Below are 17244 nucleotides of genomic sequence, written 5' to 3' on the forward strand. Positions count from 1 at the left end.
ACAGAGTGAGTCCATATAACTTATGTGATTTGTTAAATTTTTACTTCATCTTTTTGTATTTTACCCACCTTTTTCTCCCCAATTTCGTCATATCCAATTACAATCTTATCTCATCATTGCAACTCCCCAATGGGCTCGGGAGAGGCGAAGGTCAAGTCATGTGTCCTCTGAAACATGACCCGCCAAACCGTGCTCCTTAACACCCGCCTGCTTAACCCAGAAGCCAGCCGTACCAATGTGTCAGAGGAAACACTGTTCAACTGGTGACTGAAGTCAGCCTGCAAGCACCCGGCCCACCACAAGAAGTCGCTAGAGTGCAATGAGCCAAGTAAAGCCCCCCGGCCAAACCCTCCCCTAACCCGGACAACGCTGGGCCAATTGTGCGCCGCCCTATGGGACTCCAGTTCACGGCCGGTTGTGACACAGCCTGGGATCAAACCCGGGTCTGTAGTGACGCCTCAAGCACTGCGATGCAGTGCCTTAGACCACTGCGCTCTCGGGAGTAGACCCACATTTGACTTCTAAACTAATTTAGGATTGCCTAAACAAAGGGGGTAAATACTTATGCGACAACTATAGTTTAGTTATACATTTTTTAATGAAGTTGTACAAATGTGTAGAATTTTCTTTTCACTTTGACATCATGGAGTATTTTGTGTAGATCAATGGCAAAAAATGTCAAGGGGGTATAGACTTTCTATAGGCATTGTATGTGTGAAAGCATTTTTTAAACCAGTTGGAGGTATTGCTTTTCATTCGACATCTTGTCTCTTCTATGTCCTGCTGTGCGTTTTCCAGCACTATCAACATTTAGTAATATTTCCTAGGCTAATGGCTAGCTTATCTCCAGCCCACAATATGTCATAGGCATCGTCTGCATCTATCAGACAGAGAAAGGAAATATCAAGAAGAGTAGATATACACAACTTTATTTCTGTATCCGTATGAGTATTACAAGATCATTTGGGTTAAGTCTTTCATGGTGTTCAATCATGGAAATGGGTCAGCTAGGTCTACAATACAGTACAGGTAAATATAGTAGGCCTAGTCATTGAAGCTATTGTTAAGTTGCGGCGACCATTGTTGCAGAAGTTCTGCAGAGTCTTGTGCAATGAGAGCATAGCAAGTGCTACAGCAGAGTTTGAAGTAAGGCAGGTGCAACCATCAGTCCCAACTGCAGCAAAAACGGAAGAGTCAGGGTGCTTTCCCCTGATGCCTACAGAGAAGAGAGAGAGAGAGAGAGAGACAGAGAGAGAGAGAGAGAGAGAGAGAGAGAGAGAGAGAACTGAATTTCTACACTCTTAGAAAAGGGGCAACCTAGAACCATCAAGGGTTCTTCTGCTGTCCCCGAGAACCCTTTTTGGCTCCACGTAGAACAGATGTAGAACCCAACTTACCCAACTAACCATCGTATAACCATTTAAGAACCCTTTGGTGATAAGATTCTACCTGGAACCAAACAGGGTTCTCTGGGACAGACAGCCGAATAACCCTTTATGGGTCATTCTTGTGGTGGGATTTACATCCACGAAAAACACTTCAAAATGACAAATTGTTACACATCATACATGTTTTTTGTTTAAATTGAACTGTTTATCAATCATAAAATAGACTGCAAGTGTTTTATACTGCAAAACGTTATGTTTATGCATTGTTTAAAGTACTTAGGCCAAGCAAATTGGCTTGTCCCAGTAGTGACCCAGTACAGTTGTAGTGACATGTTTTTTGCCGTTGGTGTAACCGTCTTGAAAATCACTCATTACAAAGACATACAAGGACCTCGCATTCCCTCCAGTGGCAAACTGTTGCACTGGAGGCGTCTATATTAAATACAATTATTAGCTAATCACACCATTTTAGTATCTCATACATTTGAGGATTCCATTGATCATTTGGTGTGTCTAAATAGTGTCATTGGTGTTACATATTTTAAATGAAGGGAAATTACACTGTGAGCACAATTATGAATCATATCACTTTAGTAAATTATTTTTAAAGGGTTAATGGCCTTAGATTCGAGCATCTGTGTCCTCCATTTAAGAAAACCCTCAATTACCAAAATGTTGTCATTGGAGTTACCATCATTGGTGTAACTACTCCTGCTGGTGGCACAATGTTATCATAATAGTAAAACACTATTTAAAGTCATTAAGCTACCATATTAGTTCATTTAGAATGGGAAGATGTACCCAATGCATTTTCATTAAAAGAAATTGAGAAAAATTAAGTTAATTTTTTCCAAAATGCCACGCTCAAATGCCACTGCAATTCAAGAACCCTTGTGGCAGGCCTATAGACACTTTCTTCTTTCTAAGTCATCTAGGGTTTACAATCTCCAATTCATTGATTAGCTCAATCAATTTATAAAAAATACCTTGATTGAGGTTTCGGTTCCATTATTCTGAAAGACAAAGGAAATAGGAACATTTTCACAACACTTTAGGCTGTTACTTGAACATTACCACAATACCTGGAAACGAATCACCACAACTAAGTGCTATTGATGATATGTCTACAATTGCTGACCTCTACATTGCTGAACTCTACAATTAATATGGTTAATCTCTACTTAATACTTTACTAATACTGATATGTTGGTTCTTACCTTGGCCTCTATGAACACAGAAAGCACCAGCAGGATGAAGACAGCACAGACCAGAGTTTTGTTCATGTTGAAGAGGGTTGAGTCTCTGAACAGCAAAAGTGTATCTGTGTCTATTTCAGCTAGAAGAGGGTGGGTCTGAAAGGGGTGTGTGCACCATGACCGCATGTGCGCAAGGACCGACATTTTACATTTTAGTCATTTAGCAGACGCTCTTATCCAGAGCGACTTACAGTTAGTGAGTGCATCCATTTTTCATACATACATCTGTTTTACAGTCATGAGCAGTGTAAATTAACTTTAATAGGGCCTACAGATTATTTGCATTGTATTGTATTGCATTGTATTGTATTGTTATGTTTTGTATAGCATGCATGGTATGTGTTCTGATCTAGGGCTAGGTGTGTGACAACTTTTGAAATAAAAGTAGACTAGTGTTTGGGTACATCATTCAATTTATATCAAGGTTTGTCGATGGATGATTACAATGTATACCTTTGGCAGGTTCTTCACCGTGGGAAGGAGGGTGTATTGAATTCTGGAACCAGCAACGAGCCAATGAAATGTCACGATCCACGTTACCAATGGCAACGAACTCCAAACAGTCCTCTGTATGTAAAAGAAGAGCAAGCATAATATTCGAACCTACAGAATCTAGAGTCATTCGCTTGTAAGTAATACATAAATTCATAGCATGACAAATAAAAGTTACTTTCGTTACTAAGCCTAATAACTGAACCAAGTGTAGACTTTCAGGACATTTATTTATCGTTTTTAGCTGCTATGTGCTTGCATGTCAACCATGTCAATGTCAGCCAGGTGCTCATAAATATTGTATTTTTTACATTCATTGTTTAATCACAAAATTACCTCTGTACACTACTCTGCTAATCATTTGTGCAGCCTATCGACCCCAAGTGTTTTATGAATGTGAGGAGATGAGCTCACCACTTTCAATGTTGGGGAAAAACCGATGGGTTCATCTTCCTGGGCCCATGAACCAGCAAGGGTATGTTCAAGAGAAAACAAAGTTGATCTTTTCCTAGACAAGAAGTATTGCAATTAGATGGATTTCCCATTCATTTGCATTACTAATGATTGCCAATTTTGCTCAAATAGGAGAAGAGTGCCTTTGAAGGAGAATCCATTTGCAGGTATGGAATTAAGGTATTTCAAAGCCAATCTTTTATTGAGCAGATGGTCAGGGGGCAGAACATAATTACAAGTAATTTGTAGACTGCAAATTGACCACAAGAAGCCCAAATATATATAATATATAACTAAATCATTATAATTTCAAACATTGCGTACATTTGTATATGATCCCAAATCTCTCTAGTGTGCGTGGGAATACTTTGGAACAGATTTCCAAAATTAAAATAACTTGGAGCTGATTTGCTGGTGTTTTTACAGTCTTTTACGACCAACAATAAAAAATAAAAACGTTTTAGTATAATTTTTTGCTCATAAAACATGGATGGCCAAATAAAATCACCCAAGGGCCAAATTTGGGAGGGGGGCTGCCAGTTGGGGAAACCCTGCTGTAGTCTAACTATGATATATCACATTATTTGAAACCTGTACTGCCTCTGAATTTAGCTCTTTAAAAACCTGGGGTCATTCTGGTTGTGTTTTTTCCATATTTTTCTTTAGAATATGAAGCTACTCTGCTGAATGATGTATCTACTTTGAATCACCCTACGCCTCAAGCTCAAGCCACTGATATTGCCTGTCCTTCCAAATCAAAGGGCACACAAAGGAAAAGCAACAGCTGTTGTATGTTTGTTTGATGTCCTTGCAACTTGCCCTGTGCTGAAATATCCACAACCACAACCAACGTCACATCTGTCATGTTCAAAATAAGTGCTGTGAACACATACAATTTCGACAACACTGTACGGTTGTTAGATTAGTTTGTGGTGTGCATTGACCACAAATTAGTGTCTCAATTACCTAATACAGCACTATGGTCATAAAAATGTGGGTTTGGTTTTCTGATGATATTCTGTAACATTGGAACAGAGGGTTCTCAGAATCAGTAAAAATGTATGCATCACTGTACCGTAAGACGCTTTTGACAAAAGCGTCTGCCGAGTGTCATACAGTAGCCTTTATTTAACAGGTATTGCGCTTCCTGATCTAGTGACCTCTGACTGAACCCCACAGGTGCACCCCCTAGTGATTTTGAGCTGATGTCCTCCATGATGCAGAGGCTGAACCTGCTGGAGACCAAGGTGAAGACCCAAGCCCTGGACATTGACCACAAGGTGAGCCAAGTACCACACGCCTTCAGACAAATGTGATGAGGTGGTGTTGAAGGAGTCAGGCGCAGGAAGGTAAATCACAGAATAACAGGCTTTAATCCACAAAGTACAGGTTTACGCAGAAATGCGTCAAACACACTCCAGGGCACAAAACAGGCGCACTGGAAAATATAAAGCACACGGGAAATACTCCCGTCGATACAAAATACACGAGCTCCACCGAGCTTCACTAACCTCCACAATAAACAATCACCCACACAGACGAGGAAGCAGAGGGAACACTTATACAATGACTAATGAGGGAATAAGGACCAGGTGTGTGTGATTGAAGACAAGACAAATGGAGTGATGATAAATGAATCGGCAGTAGCTAGTAAGCCGGTGACGCCGAACACCGAAACCTGCCTGAACAAGGAGGGGAGGCAGCCTCGGCGGAAGTCGTGATAACAAAAAAATTACATTGTACATTACATTTGAGTCATTTAGCACACACTTATCCAGAGCGACTTCCAGTGCAATCACTGGAAAAACTGTTAACAACTCTGCATCTAGTTTCTGTGAACACCTCCAGCAAGACAGTGTTTTGGTTAGATCTGAAATCGACCTCAACCACATCCACCTCTGTGATCCTCCGCAACACCCAATCAAAAGCATGTATTTTAAAGGAATGCTCAGCCACAGAATGCTGATGAAGTTGCACATACAGGATGCCTGTCACACAAGTGTTAAGTCTGCACAAATGTGTGAATGTTGCACCAGTATTCTGTAGTTGACCTTTGTTTCTTTATAGTGTGCATGACAATAGACTCCTTATTTGTATGACAAGAAACTCCTTATACTATAGTTTGTATAAGACACTTCTCTTATTTTGTATGACAAGACACTTATTATAGTTTGTATGATGAGGTAATAAGAGACCTCCTCAAGCAGCAACATATTTTCCAAAGTTGTGCTGTCGAGTTGAAAACAGACAGTGTTTGGGAGTAGTTCCACAATGTAATTGAAATAGTAATATACCTACATTTTGCAGTAGCTTGGTGGTAGTTTACTGAAATTCAAATCTTCATAGGTTTTTCAGTAGTTAATTACTTTTTTTGCCATGTAGCAGTGTACAGTGCCTTGCAAAGTATTAATCCCCCTTGGAGTTTTTCCTATTTTGTTGTAATTTAAATTGATTTTTATTTGGATTTCATGTAATGGACATACACAAAATAGTCCAAATTGGTGAAGTGAAATGAAAAAAATAACTTGTTTAAAAAAATTCTAAAAAATAAATTATGGAAAAGTGGTGTGTGCATATGTATTCACCCCCTTTGCTATGAAGCCCCTAAATAAGATCTGGTGCAACCAATTACCTTCAGAAGTCACATAATTAGTTAAATAAAGTCCACTTGTGTGCAATCTAAGTGTCACATGATCTGTCACATGATCTCAGTATACAGCTGCGGAAAAAAATAAGAGACCACTGCAAAATTATCAGTTTCTCTGGTTTTACTATTTATAGGTATGAATTTGGGTAAAAATAACATTTTTGTTTTATTCTATAAACTACTGACATTTCTCCCAAATTCCAAATAAAAATATTGTCATTTAGAGCATTTATTTGCAGAAAATGACAACTGGTCAAAATAACAAAAAATATGCAGTGTTGTCAGACCTCGAATAATGCAAAGAAAATAAGTTAATGTTCATTTTTAAACAACACAATAGTAATGTTTTAACTTAGGAAGAGTTCAGAAATCAATATTTGGTGGAATAACCCTGATTTTCAATCACAGCTTTCATGCGTCTTGGTATGCTCTCCACCAGTCTTTCACATTGATGTTGGGTGACTTTATGCCACTCCTGGCCCAAAAATTCAAGCAGCTCGGCTTTGTTTGATGGCTTGTGACCATCCATCTTCCTCTTGATCACATTCCAGAAGTTTTCAATGGGGCTCAGGTCTGGAGATTGGGCTGGCCATGACAGGGTCTTGATCTGGTGGTCCTCCATCCACACCTTGATTGACCTGGCTGTGTGGCATGGCACATTGTCCTGCTGGAAAAACCAATCCTCAGAGTTGGGGAACAATGTCAGAGCAAAAGGAAGCAAGTTTTCATCCAGGACAACCTTGTACGTGGCTTGATTCATGCCTTGCTGAAGCACCCCCAGATCATCACCGATCCTCCACCAAATTTCACAGTGGGTGCGAGACACTGTGGCTTGTAGGCCTCTCCAGGTCTCCGTCTAACCATTAGACAACCAGGTGTTGGGAAAAGCTGAAAATTGGACTCATCAGAGAAGATGACCTTACTCCAGTCCTCTACGGTCCAATCCTTATGGTCTTTTGCAAACCTCAGCCTGGCTCTTCTTTGCTTCTCATTGATTAAGGGCTTTTTTCTAGCTTTGCACAACTTCAGCCCTGCCCCTAGGAGCCTGTTTCGAACCGTCCTCGCCGTGCACTTCACCCCAGCTGCCGTTTGCCATTATTTTTGTAGGTCACTTGATGTCATCCTACAGTTGTTGAGTGAAATTCGAATGAGTTGGCGGTCATCCCGGTCAGTAGAGAGTCGTTTTCGCCCTCTGCCGGTCTGTAGCTTTGTTGTCCACAATGTCTGCTGCTTGACCTTGTTCTTATGAACTGACGTCTTTGAAATGTTAATGATGGAAGCAACCTGACGCTCACTGTATCCCTCTGCCAGTAAAGCCAGAATTGAACCCTTCTTTTCCTCACTCAAAACTTTCCTTTTCAACTCTTTTGGCATGGTCAATAGTTATTTTTAGATTAATATTACTTTTGAGGTACTATTAGCACTGTTTTTGCCATCCAGTTGGTCCAATTGCAAGAGGATAGTGATGACCACAGCAGTGGTTTTTATAATTTTCCTCGTTAAATAAGATTTGGTTAATGTGATCACCTAATCAGTACCTAATTCAGTAGAATGTGGTGTGCCTGTGTTGGAATTCAACAGACACTGGAATTGAATGGCTGTCATACATGTAGAGGTGCTGATTTAAGAAAAATTTGCAGTGGTCTCTTAATTTTTTCCACAGCTGTATATACACCTGTTCTGAAAGGCCCAAGAGTCTGCAACACCACTAAGCAAGGGGCACCACCAAGCAAGGGGCACCAACAAGCAAGCGGCACCATGAAGACCAAGGAGCTCTCCAAACAGGTCAGGGACAAAGTTGTGGAGAAGTACAGATCAGGGTTGGGTTATAAAAAAATATCCAAAACTTTGAACATCCCACGGAGCACCATTAAATCCATTATTAAAAAATGGAAATAATATGGCACCACCACAAACCTGCCAAGAGAGGGCTGCCCACCAAAACTCACGGACCAGGCAAGGAGGGCATTAATCAGAGGCAACAAAGAGACCAAAGATAACTCTAAAGGAGCTGCAAAGCTCCACAGCGGAGATTGGAGTATCTGTCCAAAAGACATGTGGGAGAAGGTACTCTGGTCAGATGAGACTAAAATTTAGCTTTTTGGCAATCAAGGAAAACGCTATGTCTGGCGCAAACCCAACACCTCTCATCACCCCGAGAACACCATCCCCACAGTGAAGCATGGTGGTGGCAGCATCATGCTGTGGGGATGTTTTTCATCGGCAGGGACTGGGAAACTGGTCAGAATTGAAGGAATGATGGATGGCGCTAAATACAGGCAGATACTGTTTCAGTCTTCCAGAGATTTGAGACTGGGACGGAGATTCACCTTCCAGCAGGACAATGACCCTAAGCATACTGCTAAAGCAACACTCGAGTGGTTTAAGGGGAAACATTTAAATGTCTTGGAATGGCCTAGTCAAAGCCCAGACCTCAATCCAATTGAGAAGATGTGGTATGACTTAAAGATTGCTGTACACCAGCAGAACCCATCCAACTTGAAGGAGCTGGAGCAGTTTTGCCTTGAATGGGCAAAAATCCCAGTGGCTAGATGTGCTAAGCTTATAGAGACATACTCCAAGAGACTTGCAGCTGTAATTGCAGCAAAAGGTATCTCTACAAAGTATTGACTTTGGGGGGATGAATAGTTATGCACGCTCAAGTTCTGTTTTTTTGTCTTATTTCTTGTTTGTGTCACAATAAAAAATATTTTGCATCTTCAAAGTGGTAGACATGTTGTGTAAATCAAATGATAGTGGGGGGGGGGGGGTCACAAAAACCATCAAGCGCTATGATGAAACTGGCTCTCATGAGGACCACCCCAGGAATGGAAGACCCAGAGTTACCTCTGCTGCAGAGGATAAGTTCATTAGAGTTACCAGCCTCAGAAATTGCAGCCCAAATAAATGCTTCACAGAGTTCAAGTCACAGACACATCTCAACATCAACTGTTCAGAGGGGAATCAGGCCTTCATGGTCGAATTGCTGCAAAGAAACCACTACTAAAGGACACCAATAAGAAGAAGAGACCTGCTTGGGCCAAGAAAGACGAGCAATGGACATTAGACCGGTGGAAATGTGTCGTTTGGATTTTTGGTTCCAACTGCCGTGTCTTTGTGCGGTGTGGGTGAATGGATGATCTCCGCTTGTGTAGTTCCCACCGTAAAGCATGGAGGAGGAGGTGTTATGGTGTGGGGGTGCTTTGCTGGTGACACTGTCTGTGATTTATTTAGAATTCAAGGCACACTTAACCAGCATGGCTACCAAAGCATTCTGCAGCGATACGCCATCCCATCTGGTTTGGGCTTAGTGGGACTATCATTTGTTTTTCAACAGGACATTGACCCAACACACCTCCAGGCTGTGTAAGGGCTATTTTACCAAGAAGGAGAGTGATGGAGTGCTGCATCAGATGACCTGGGCTCCACAATCGTCCGACCTCAACCCAATTGAGATGGTTTGGGACGAGTCGGACCACAGAGTGAAGGAAAAGCAGCCAACAGGTGCTCAGCATATGTGGGAACTCCTTCAAGACTGTTGGAAAAGCATTACAGGTGAAGCTGGTTGAGAGAATGCAAAGCTGGCATCAAGGCAAAGGGTGGCTGTTTGAAGAATCTCAAATATAAAATATATTTTGATTAATTTAACACCTTTCTGGTTACTATATGAATCCATATGTGTTTTTTCATAGTTTTGATATTGTCACTATTATTCTACAATGTAGAAAATAGTAAAAATAAAGAAAAACCCTTGAATGAGTAGGTGTGTCCAAACTTTTGACTGGTACTGTAAGTATTCAGACCCTTTGCTATGAGACTCGAAGTTGAGCTCAGGTGCATCCTGTTTCCATTGATCATCCTTGAGATGTTTCTACAACTTGATTGGAGTCCACCTGTGGTAAATTCAATTGATTGGACATGATTTGGAATTTCACACACCTGTCTATATAAGGTCCCACAGTTGACAGTGCATGTCAGAGCAAAAACCAAGTCATGAGGTTGAAGGAATTGTCCTTAGAACTCCGAGACAGGATTGTTTCGAGGCACAGATCTGGGGAAGGGTACCAAAAAATGTCTGCAGCATTGAAGGTCCCCAAGAACACAGTGGCCTCCATTATTCTTAAATGGAAGAAGTTTGGAACCACAAAGACTCTTCCTAGAGCTGGCCGCCCGGCCAAACTGAGCAATCGGGGGAGAAGTGCCTTGGTCAGGGAGCTGACCAAGAACCCTATGATCACTCTGACAGAGCTCCAGAGTTCCTCTGTGGAGATTGGAGAACCTTCCAGAAGGACAACCATCGCTGCAGCACTCCACCAATCAGGCCTTTATGGCAGAGTGGCCAGACTTTTTCAAAGTAGCTTTAGTTAAACAAACTATATTTCTCTTAAGGGTAGCTTTGCTGTAGCTCAAATTCATCCAGTGTGAAGTAATTGGTAGCTTGGTAAACTATATTTTCATAGTAGCTTCCCCAACACTGAAAACAGAGACTAAAGGCAGTAGTGGTCTATACACATCCGACTAGTATTCTATCCATGAAGTACATGCCCAAACATTGATATACATCCAGACCAAGCTCTTGACTTGACAACATATCTTTATTAATTTAGTTATTTTCTATTTGAAGGAGAAAATTATTACAGTTCTGGAGGAGAAAGTGAAGCTTCTTCAGAAGTCAAAAGGTAGTTATTTCAGCCTACCGTACATCTCATACAGCTCTGGAACCACAGAGCTCCAGTCACAACACATGTAGGCCTAGTATTCATGTCTTTATAGAAATACAGCCCCATATAGGCCTATACAGTGTACTCTACCTCTCTGTCATCTCCCTCTCATCTCTGTTAAGTGAAAATAAAATATATTAAGAGTATGGAACAAGTCGTGTTTGGTTAACCAAGACCATTCTGTTTCTGTGGTTTTTAGAGAAAAACAGTGATAGGAGCAGAGAGAATGATCTCATAAGAACATGCCACAGGCTTCAGGGCCAGGTATTGGAGATGGAGGTAAGACCATCATCGCCATGGTGATACAACGGTGCAATGTTTTTGTTGCAATGTTTTTTTTGGGTCCTCGGCTATCATTTTGGTACATTGCACAGACATGGATGGACCGCACTGTGTGATTTACAATATATCTTATGAAGTCAGTGCATGTCCAATTTAGACTTGAACTTTACCACATACAGTACAACAGAGAAGTTGAGTTGTGGTGGTTGAGTCATCTCTAAGTCTGTTCTAAATAGTTTAGTTCACCTCTTTAACTAATGTCACTGCAAAGTTTTTCTTCTTTAAACTCTGTGGGGGTTTTTTTTAACCACACAGCGGTTTCTGAACTACTACGGCATGATCTGGGTGGGGAACGTAGAGAGGAGTGCGACACAGCCAGTCAACAGGAAGTAGAGGAAGCTGAGCAGACCCAGAGCTCCGAGAGAGGGGTGTGGCAGCCAGGTAAAGGAACCAGGGAGGTATTAAGTGCTGAACCTTATGTTGCAGATATAAATATTATTAATAGAGCTGCTAAGATTCCCTATTCTATCTGACAGACAATCATATTCTTTCTACATGATACATTTCTATCTGAACATGCTGTAACAGTACACCTTCCTTAACAGGTAGCCCCAGTATTCAGTGACCCTCTAATCCTCACCATAGGCCTGACTTTCAATTTACACTTGAAGTAAAACCTAATCAAATCACATTTTCAAACTGTCATTTCCAACAGTACAAAGCAGCTGCCAAACAACAAAGAAGAGGTTTCTTTCATGACTTTGATGTTGTTTCAATGCACCAGTAAAGTTTCAAAGAGCTGTGTTCATGTGATGCCTGGATAGTTTTCAAACAGAAAATCTTTAATTATGCATTCACTTATTATGGTGACCTGTGTTTTGCAGAGACCTCTGTGGCCAGGAGGAACTTCCAGATGAACTTTGACCTGGTGCTCCAGAACATCCAGCAGTTGAACATCCTGGCTGGAGAAGGAGAGTCCTACATCAGGGCCACGTCCAGAGGGGCACAGCTGGCCCAGCAGCACCTCATCCCACTACAGCTCTACAGCAATGGCATCTTCATGTTCAATGGGCCCTTCCGCTCTTACCAGGAAGCCAGCACACAGGTACAGACAGAGACTATATAGGGAATACTCGCTACACTCTGACTGGCTAGTCAGTACATAATCTCAGCACCCAGAACCAAATCAGCTACTGTTAAGGCTATTACGAGAGAGTACAACATACCTAGACCAGGCACTGAAACTTAGACTAGATATTTAAACCAGGCATGACTTTAGATACATATTCACTGAAGATTATTTGATTTCAATGTTTCCATATATTGACTCTCTCTCAGATTGTAGCAGACAGAATAACTATGAACAGAAAGCTCAGTTTGTATCTCAGTCCAATGTGTCTGACACCCTGCCGCTAATGACTTTAACAGCAGTGCATGCAAGACCTGATGGACGAATACTTCCCTTCTGAGCTACAGGACAGGTTTGCAGATGGGGTGCCCTTTCAGGTGTGTGTGTGCATGCGTGAATTTCAAATGTGCTTACGGTAAGAAAACTGACGACATGGACAACATATTTCCTGTTTGTTTTGTGGTGAGTAGTGGGACTTCCTCTTTTGGTGTTCACAGGTTCATGACAGGCGAGAGGAGGAGTTCAAAGAGAGGCGACCGTGGGCAGAGTTCCCTGGGAAGGGGCAGGCTGTTGTTGGAGGCACAGAGGGGGAGAAATCAACAGAGAGCTTAGGACACGCCTACTGTACACTCTCTCAGATACCCGGTCGGTCCTCTCAGTATCACTTCAATTTGTTCCCCAAAACATGTGCTACACTTCACAAACTAGTTGAACCAACTTCAAAGGTGGAATCTCAATAGTATTTATTGGATTCCTCGAGTCCTCTCTCCTCCTCCTGAAAATGCATGAGATGGCGAGGAACCTTGGATCTTCTCCAATGTGTTTTGAGGAGAGAGAACACAAGGAATCAAAGAAATACAATTGAAATTCACATTTGAAGTTGGTTCAACTATACGTGTATCACTTGAGATTCACCCCAAGCCTCTTTTGCTCTGATTTGAACATTGATTTGCCCACAGACAGAAAACTGACAATGGACCAGTTCCTGAACAGGCTTCCCAAGGTGGTAGTGAAGGCTGGTAGAGTGATTGACATCAGGGACTCACTGAAAGCCAGTCTACAGGTGAGACCGATCTTTTGCATGTTTCTGCTTGTACCTGAAGATGATGGACATGAGTACTATATGTTAGTAAATGTCTGTGTCTTGAGTTTAGGGCTCTTCTGATGCTCCAAACAGCCATGCTGTGACCCTCATAGACACACCAGTGCTACAGGCCATGAAAGAGAGGTATGCAGGTACACTATCTAGAACTATTCACAAAACTATTTCACTTCCACCACTAGGGGGCCTTGTGGGCCCTGGTGACAGAGGAGACCCAGGAAGAGGGACACACATTTGCCAATGTGGGTTATTAACCTGTTCTCTAACTCAGGTTGGAGTGGCATGAGACGGCCCGTGATGTCACCACACTGAGGGTGAAGTCAGAGGATGGCGAGCACACCTACATCATGAAAATGCGCTTCTCTGAGACCATAGGTCACCTGCGCCAGTATCTGGACAAGCACAGGTGGGTTGGGAGCCATTACCACAAAATGCTGTGCAGAGTATTTTGCCCAGGAAGTCCATCAGGTTCACAGTACTTAATCTCAGTCACAGTGACTTTTGGGTCATGTTAATCTCGGACACCCAGAACTAAAATCTTGCATACTGCAAAAATGGAAGAGGCAAGTGGAAGGGGGAGAAAATAAGGATCTTGTCTGTCAGCCCTGCATTCAAGACCAAAATTGTTTAAAGAAAATTGTGATAAATAGAAAAGTATACTAGTTTCATTTAAAGACCAAAAAAATGACAGCTGTGCCATACAGATTGCAAAATAGTTGGGAAGAAATTCTCGATGTACCGATTCCATGGCACATGGTTTATGAACTGATAGACAAAACGCCAGATTCAAAACTTTTATAATTTAAATTATTATACAAAATTCTTGCAACTAACAGTATGTTATATATACAGTTGAAGTCGGAAGTTTACATACACTTAGGTTGGAGTCATTAAAACTTGTTTTTCAAGCACTCCACAAATTTCTTGTTAACAAACTATAGTTTTGGCAAGTAAGTTATGACATCTACTTTGTGCATGACACAAGTAATTTTTCCAACAATTGTTTAGACTGATTATTTCACTGTATCACAATTCCAGTGGGTCAGAAGTTTACATACACTAAGTTGACTGTGCCTTTAAACAGCTTGGACAATTCCAGAAAATGATGTCATGGCTTTAGAAGCTTCTGATAGGCTAATTGACATCATTTGAGTCAATTGGATGTATTTCAAGGCCTACCTTCAAACTCAGTGCCTCTTTGCTTGACATCATGGGAAAATCAAAAGAAATCAGCCAAGACCTCAGAAAAAAAATTGTAGACCTCCATAAGTCTGGTTCATCCTTGGGAGCAATTTCCAAAAGCCTGAAGGTACCACGTTCATCAGTACAAACAATAGTACGCAAGTATAAACACCATGGGACCACGCAGCCGTCATACCGCTCAGGAAGGAGACGCGTTCTGTCTCCTAGAGATGAACGTACTTTGGTGCAAAAAGTGCAAATCAATCCCAGAACAACAGCAAAGGACCTTGTGAAGATGCTGGAGGAAACAGGTACAAAAGTATCTATATACACAGTAAAACAAGTCCTATATCGACAACCTGAAAGACCGCTCAGCAAGGAAGAAGCCATTGCTCCAAAACCGCCATAAAAAAAGCCAGACTACGGTTTGCAACTGCACATGGGGACAAAGATCGTACTTTTTGGAGAAATGTACTCTGGTCTGATGAAACAAAAATATAACTGTTTGGCCATAATGACCATTGCTATGTATGGAGGAAAAATGGGGTGGCTTGCAAGCCGAAGAACACCATCCCAACTGTGAAGCACGGGGGTGGCAGCATCATGCTGTGGGGGTGCTTTGCTGCAGGAGGGACTGGTGCACTTCAAAAAATAGATGGCATCATGAAGAAGGAAGATTATGTGGATATATCAAAGCGAAATCTCAAGACATCAGTCAGGAAGTTAAAGCTTGGTCGCAAATGGGTCTTCCAAATGGACAATGACCCCAAGCATATTTCCAAAGTTGTGGCAAAATGGCTTAACGACAAAGTCAAGGTATTGGAGTGGCCATCACAAAGCCCTGACCTCAATCCTATAGAACATTTGTGGGCAGAACTGAAAAAGCGTATGCGAGCAAGGAGGCCTACAAACCTGACTCAGTTACACCAGCTCTGTCAGGAGGAATGGGCCAAAATTCACCCAACTTATTGTAGTAAGCTTGTGGAAGGCTACCCGAAATGTTTGACCCAAGTTAAATTAACAGGTGTGCCTTCTTAAAAGTTAATTTGTGGAATTTATTTCCTTCTTAATGTGTTTGAGCCAATCAGTTGTTGTGACAAGGTAGGGGGGGGTCACAAAAACCATCAAGCGCTATAATGAAACTGGCTCTCATGAGGACCGCCACAGGAATGGAAGACCCAGAGTTACCTCTGCTGCAGAGGATAAGTTCATTAGAGTTACCAGCCTCAGAAATTGCAGTCCAAATAAATGCTTCACAGAGTTCAAGTAACAGACACATCTCAACATCAACTGTGAATCAGGCCTTCATGGTTGAATTGCTGCAAAGAAACTACTACTAAAGGACACCAATAATAAGAAGACTTGCTTGGGCCAAGAATCACGAGTTCAAATTTGAGATTTTTGGTTTCAACCGCTGTGTCTTTGTGAGACATGTGCATGTGTATTTCCCACCGTAAAGCATGGAGGAGGTGTATGGTGTGTGGGTGCTTTGCTGGTGACACCGTCTGTGATTTAGTTAGAATTCAAGGTACACTTAACCAGCATGGCTACCACAGCATTCTGCAGCGATAAAAAAATCAAGAAAAATCCTTGAATGAGTAGGTGTGTCCAAACCTAAGATAATATACATTCATATAAAATATATATGGGGGATTGGAAGTGATGCAGACAATTACATTGATAGGAGCCACAATCTTTTTGCAATATTAAAGCTGATCCACCCCCCTATTTTTTAAATAAATAATAATCTGGCATAATTGCCTCATGCTCAATTAAGTTCTGGGGGGAGACGTGCTAGAAAATGTACTAACGAGACTAGCCAAGTGTCCACTCCTCTAAATGGAAACTCTGTTAGTTTTGGGCAAGTCTATGGGCCAAATGATCCTATCTGCGGAATCATGATTTGTCCAAATGATCAGTGACGAAAAATCTGCGTACCAGAACAAAGTCGCATCCCAGTCTGTTGACATGTAATGAAAGCCCAGTCCTGTGCAATGCCATCCCTATCAACTCTCTCTCCCTCCCTCTCAATTTCAGATGGACAAATGCCCCAGCATATGACATCATCAGTGCGTTCCCACAGCGCTGCTACAGTGAGGATTCCCAGACACTCCTCTCCTGTGGGCTCACTCCCAATGCTGCTCTGCTGCTTAGGACTAGGCCAAGCCCACCTCAATGAGAGAACAATCGCCCTGTCACTCTCCTCATGGTTATAAAATATTTACTTTCATAAACATGTATATTCAGATCTGATAGGGATGTGGCACTGGAGGGCGCCAACACATACAAAACTCTTTTTCAGGATCATCATGACATTGGAAAATCCTAAATTCCATAGGAATACAATAACTTGCATAATTATTGATGCTGATGCAGACAATTCACCTTGAACCATGACTGCTTAAAAGGTAGAGTTAGCAAAATAACGTTGCATGAGCAGCACCGCAGATATTGCGATGAGAAAGACTTGGTCTCAGTCACACTCAGTATCTACACATGGGCACGGGTTCGCTTCACGCTCTTACAACGTGGTAGCCAAGGGACCAAAACAGCAGAGCCGTTTAGCCTCGCGCTTCAATGCTCTTAGCTGTT

The 17244-nt window shown here is 41.8% G+C and overlaps 1 protein-coding gene and 1 long non-coding RNA gene across 2 annotated transcripts; one reads left to right on the forward strand and one right to left on the reverse strand.

Annotated features, from left to right (window-relative positions):
• Nucleotides 1-910: 910 nt before the first annotated feature.
• Nucleotides 911-2692, reverse strand: LOC311125725. Its single transcript, XR_014612903.1, has 3 exons — nt 2606-2692; nt 2375-2401; nt 911-1216 (listed from the first exon to the last, which is right to left on the reverse strand). It is a non-coding gene; the product is annotated as an uncharacterized lncRNA (long non-coding RNA).
• Nucleotides 2693-3165: 473 nt separating this feature from the next.
• LOC311106764 (UBX domain-containing protein 11-like) lies at nt 3166-16934 on the forward strand (the record flags this gene model as incomplete). The annotated part of the gene is given in 16 exon segments (XM_084149157.1): nt 3166-3272; nt 3486-3611; nt 3722-3756; nt 4256-4378; nt 4769-4869; nt 10861-10915; nt 11157-11236; nt 11555-11593; nt 11596-11680; nt 12124-12344; nt 12668-12745; nt 12866-13017; nt 13332-13431; nt 13523-13596; nt 13742-13876; nt 16690-16934. Coding segments are annotated over 16 exon segments (1653 nt in total). The 3' UTR covers nt 16832-16934.
• Nucleotides 16935-17244: the final 310 nt, after the last annotated feature.

Source organism: Coregonus lavaretus (assembly GCF_964263955.1).
Source record: "Coregonus lavaretus genome assembly, chromosome: 3".
Taxonomy (NCBI): Eukaryota; Metazoa; Chordata; class Actinopteri; order Salmoniformes; family Salmonidae; genus Coregonus; species Coregonus lavaretus.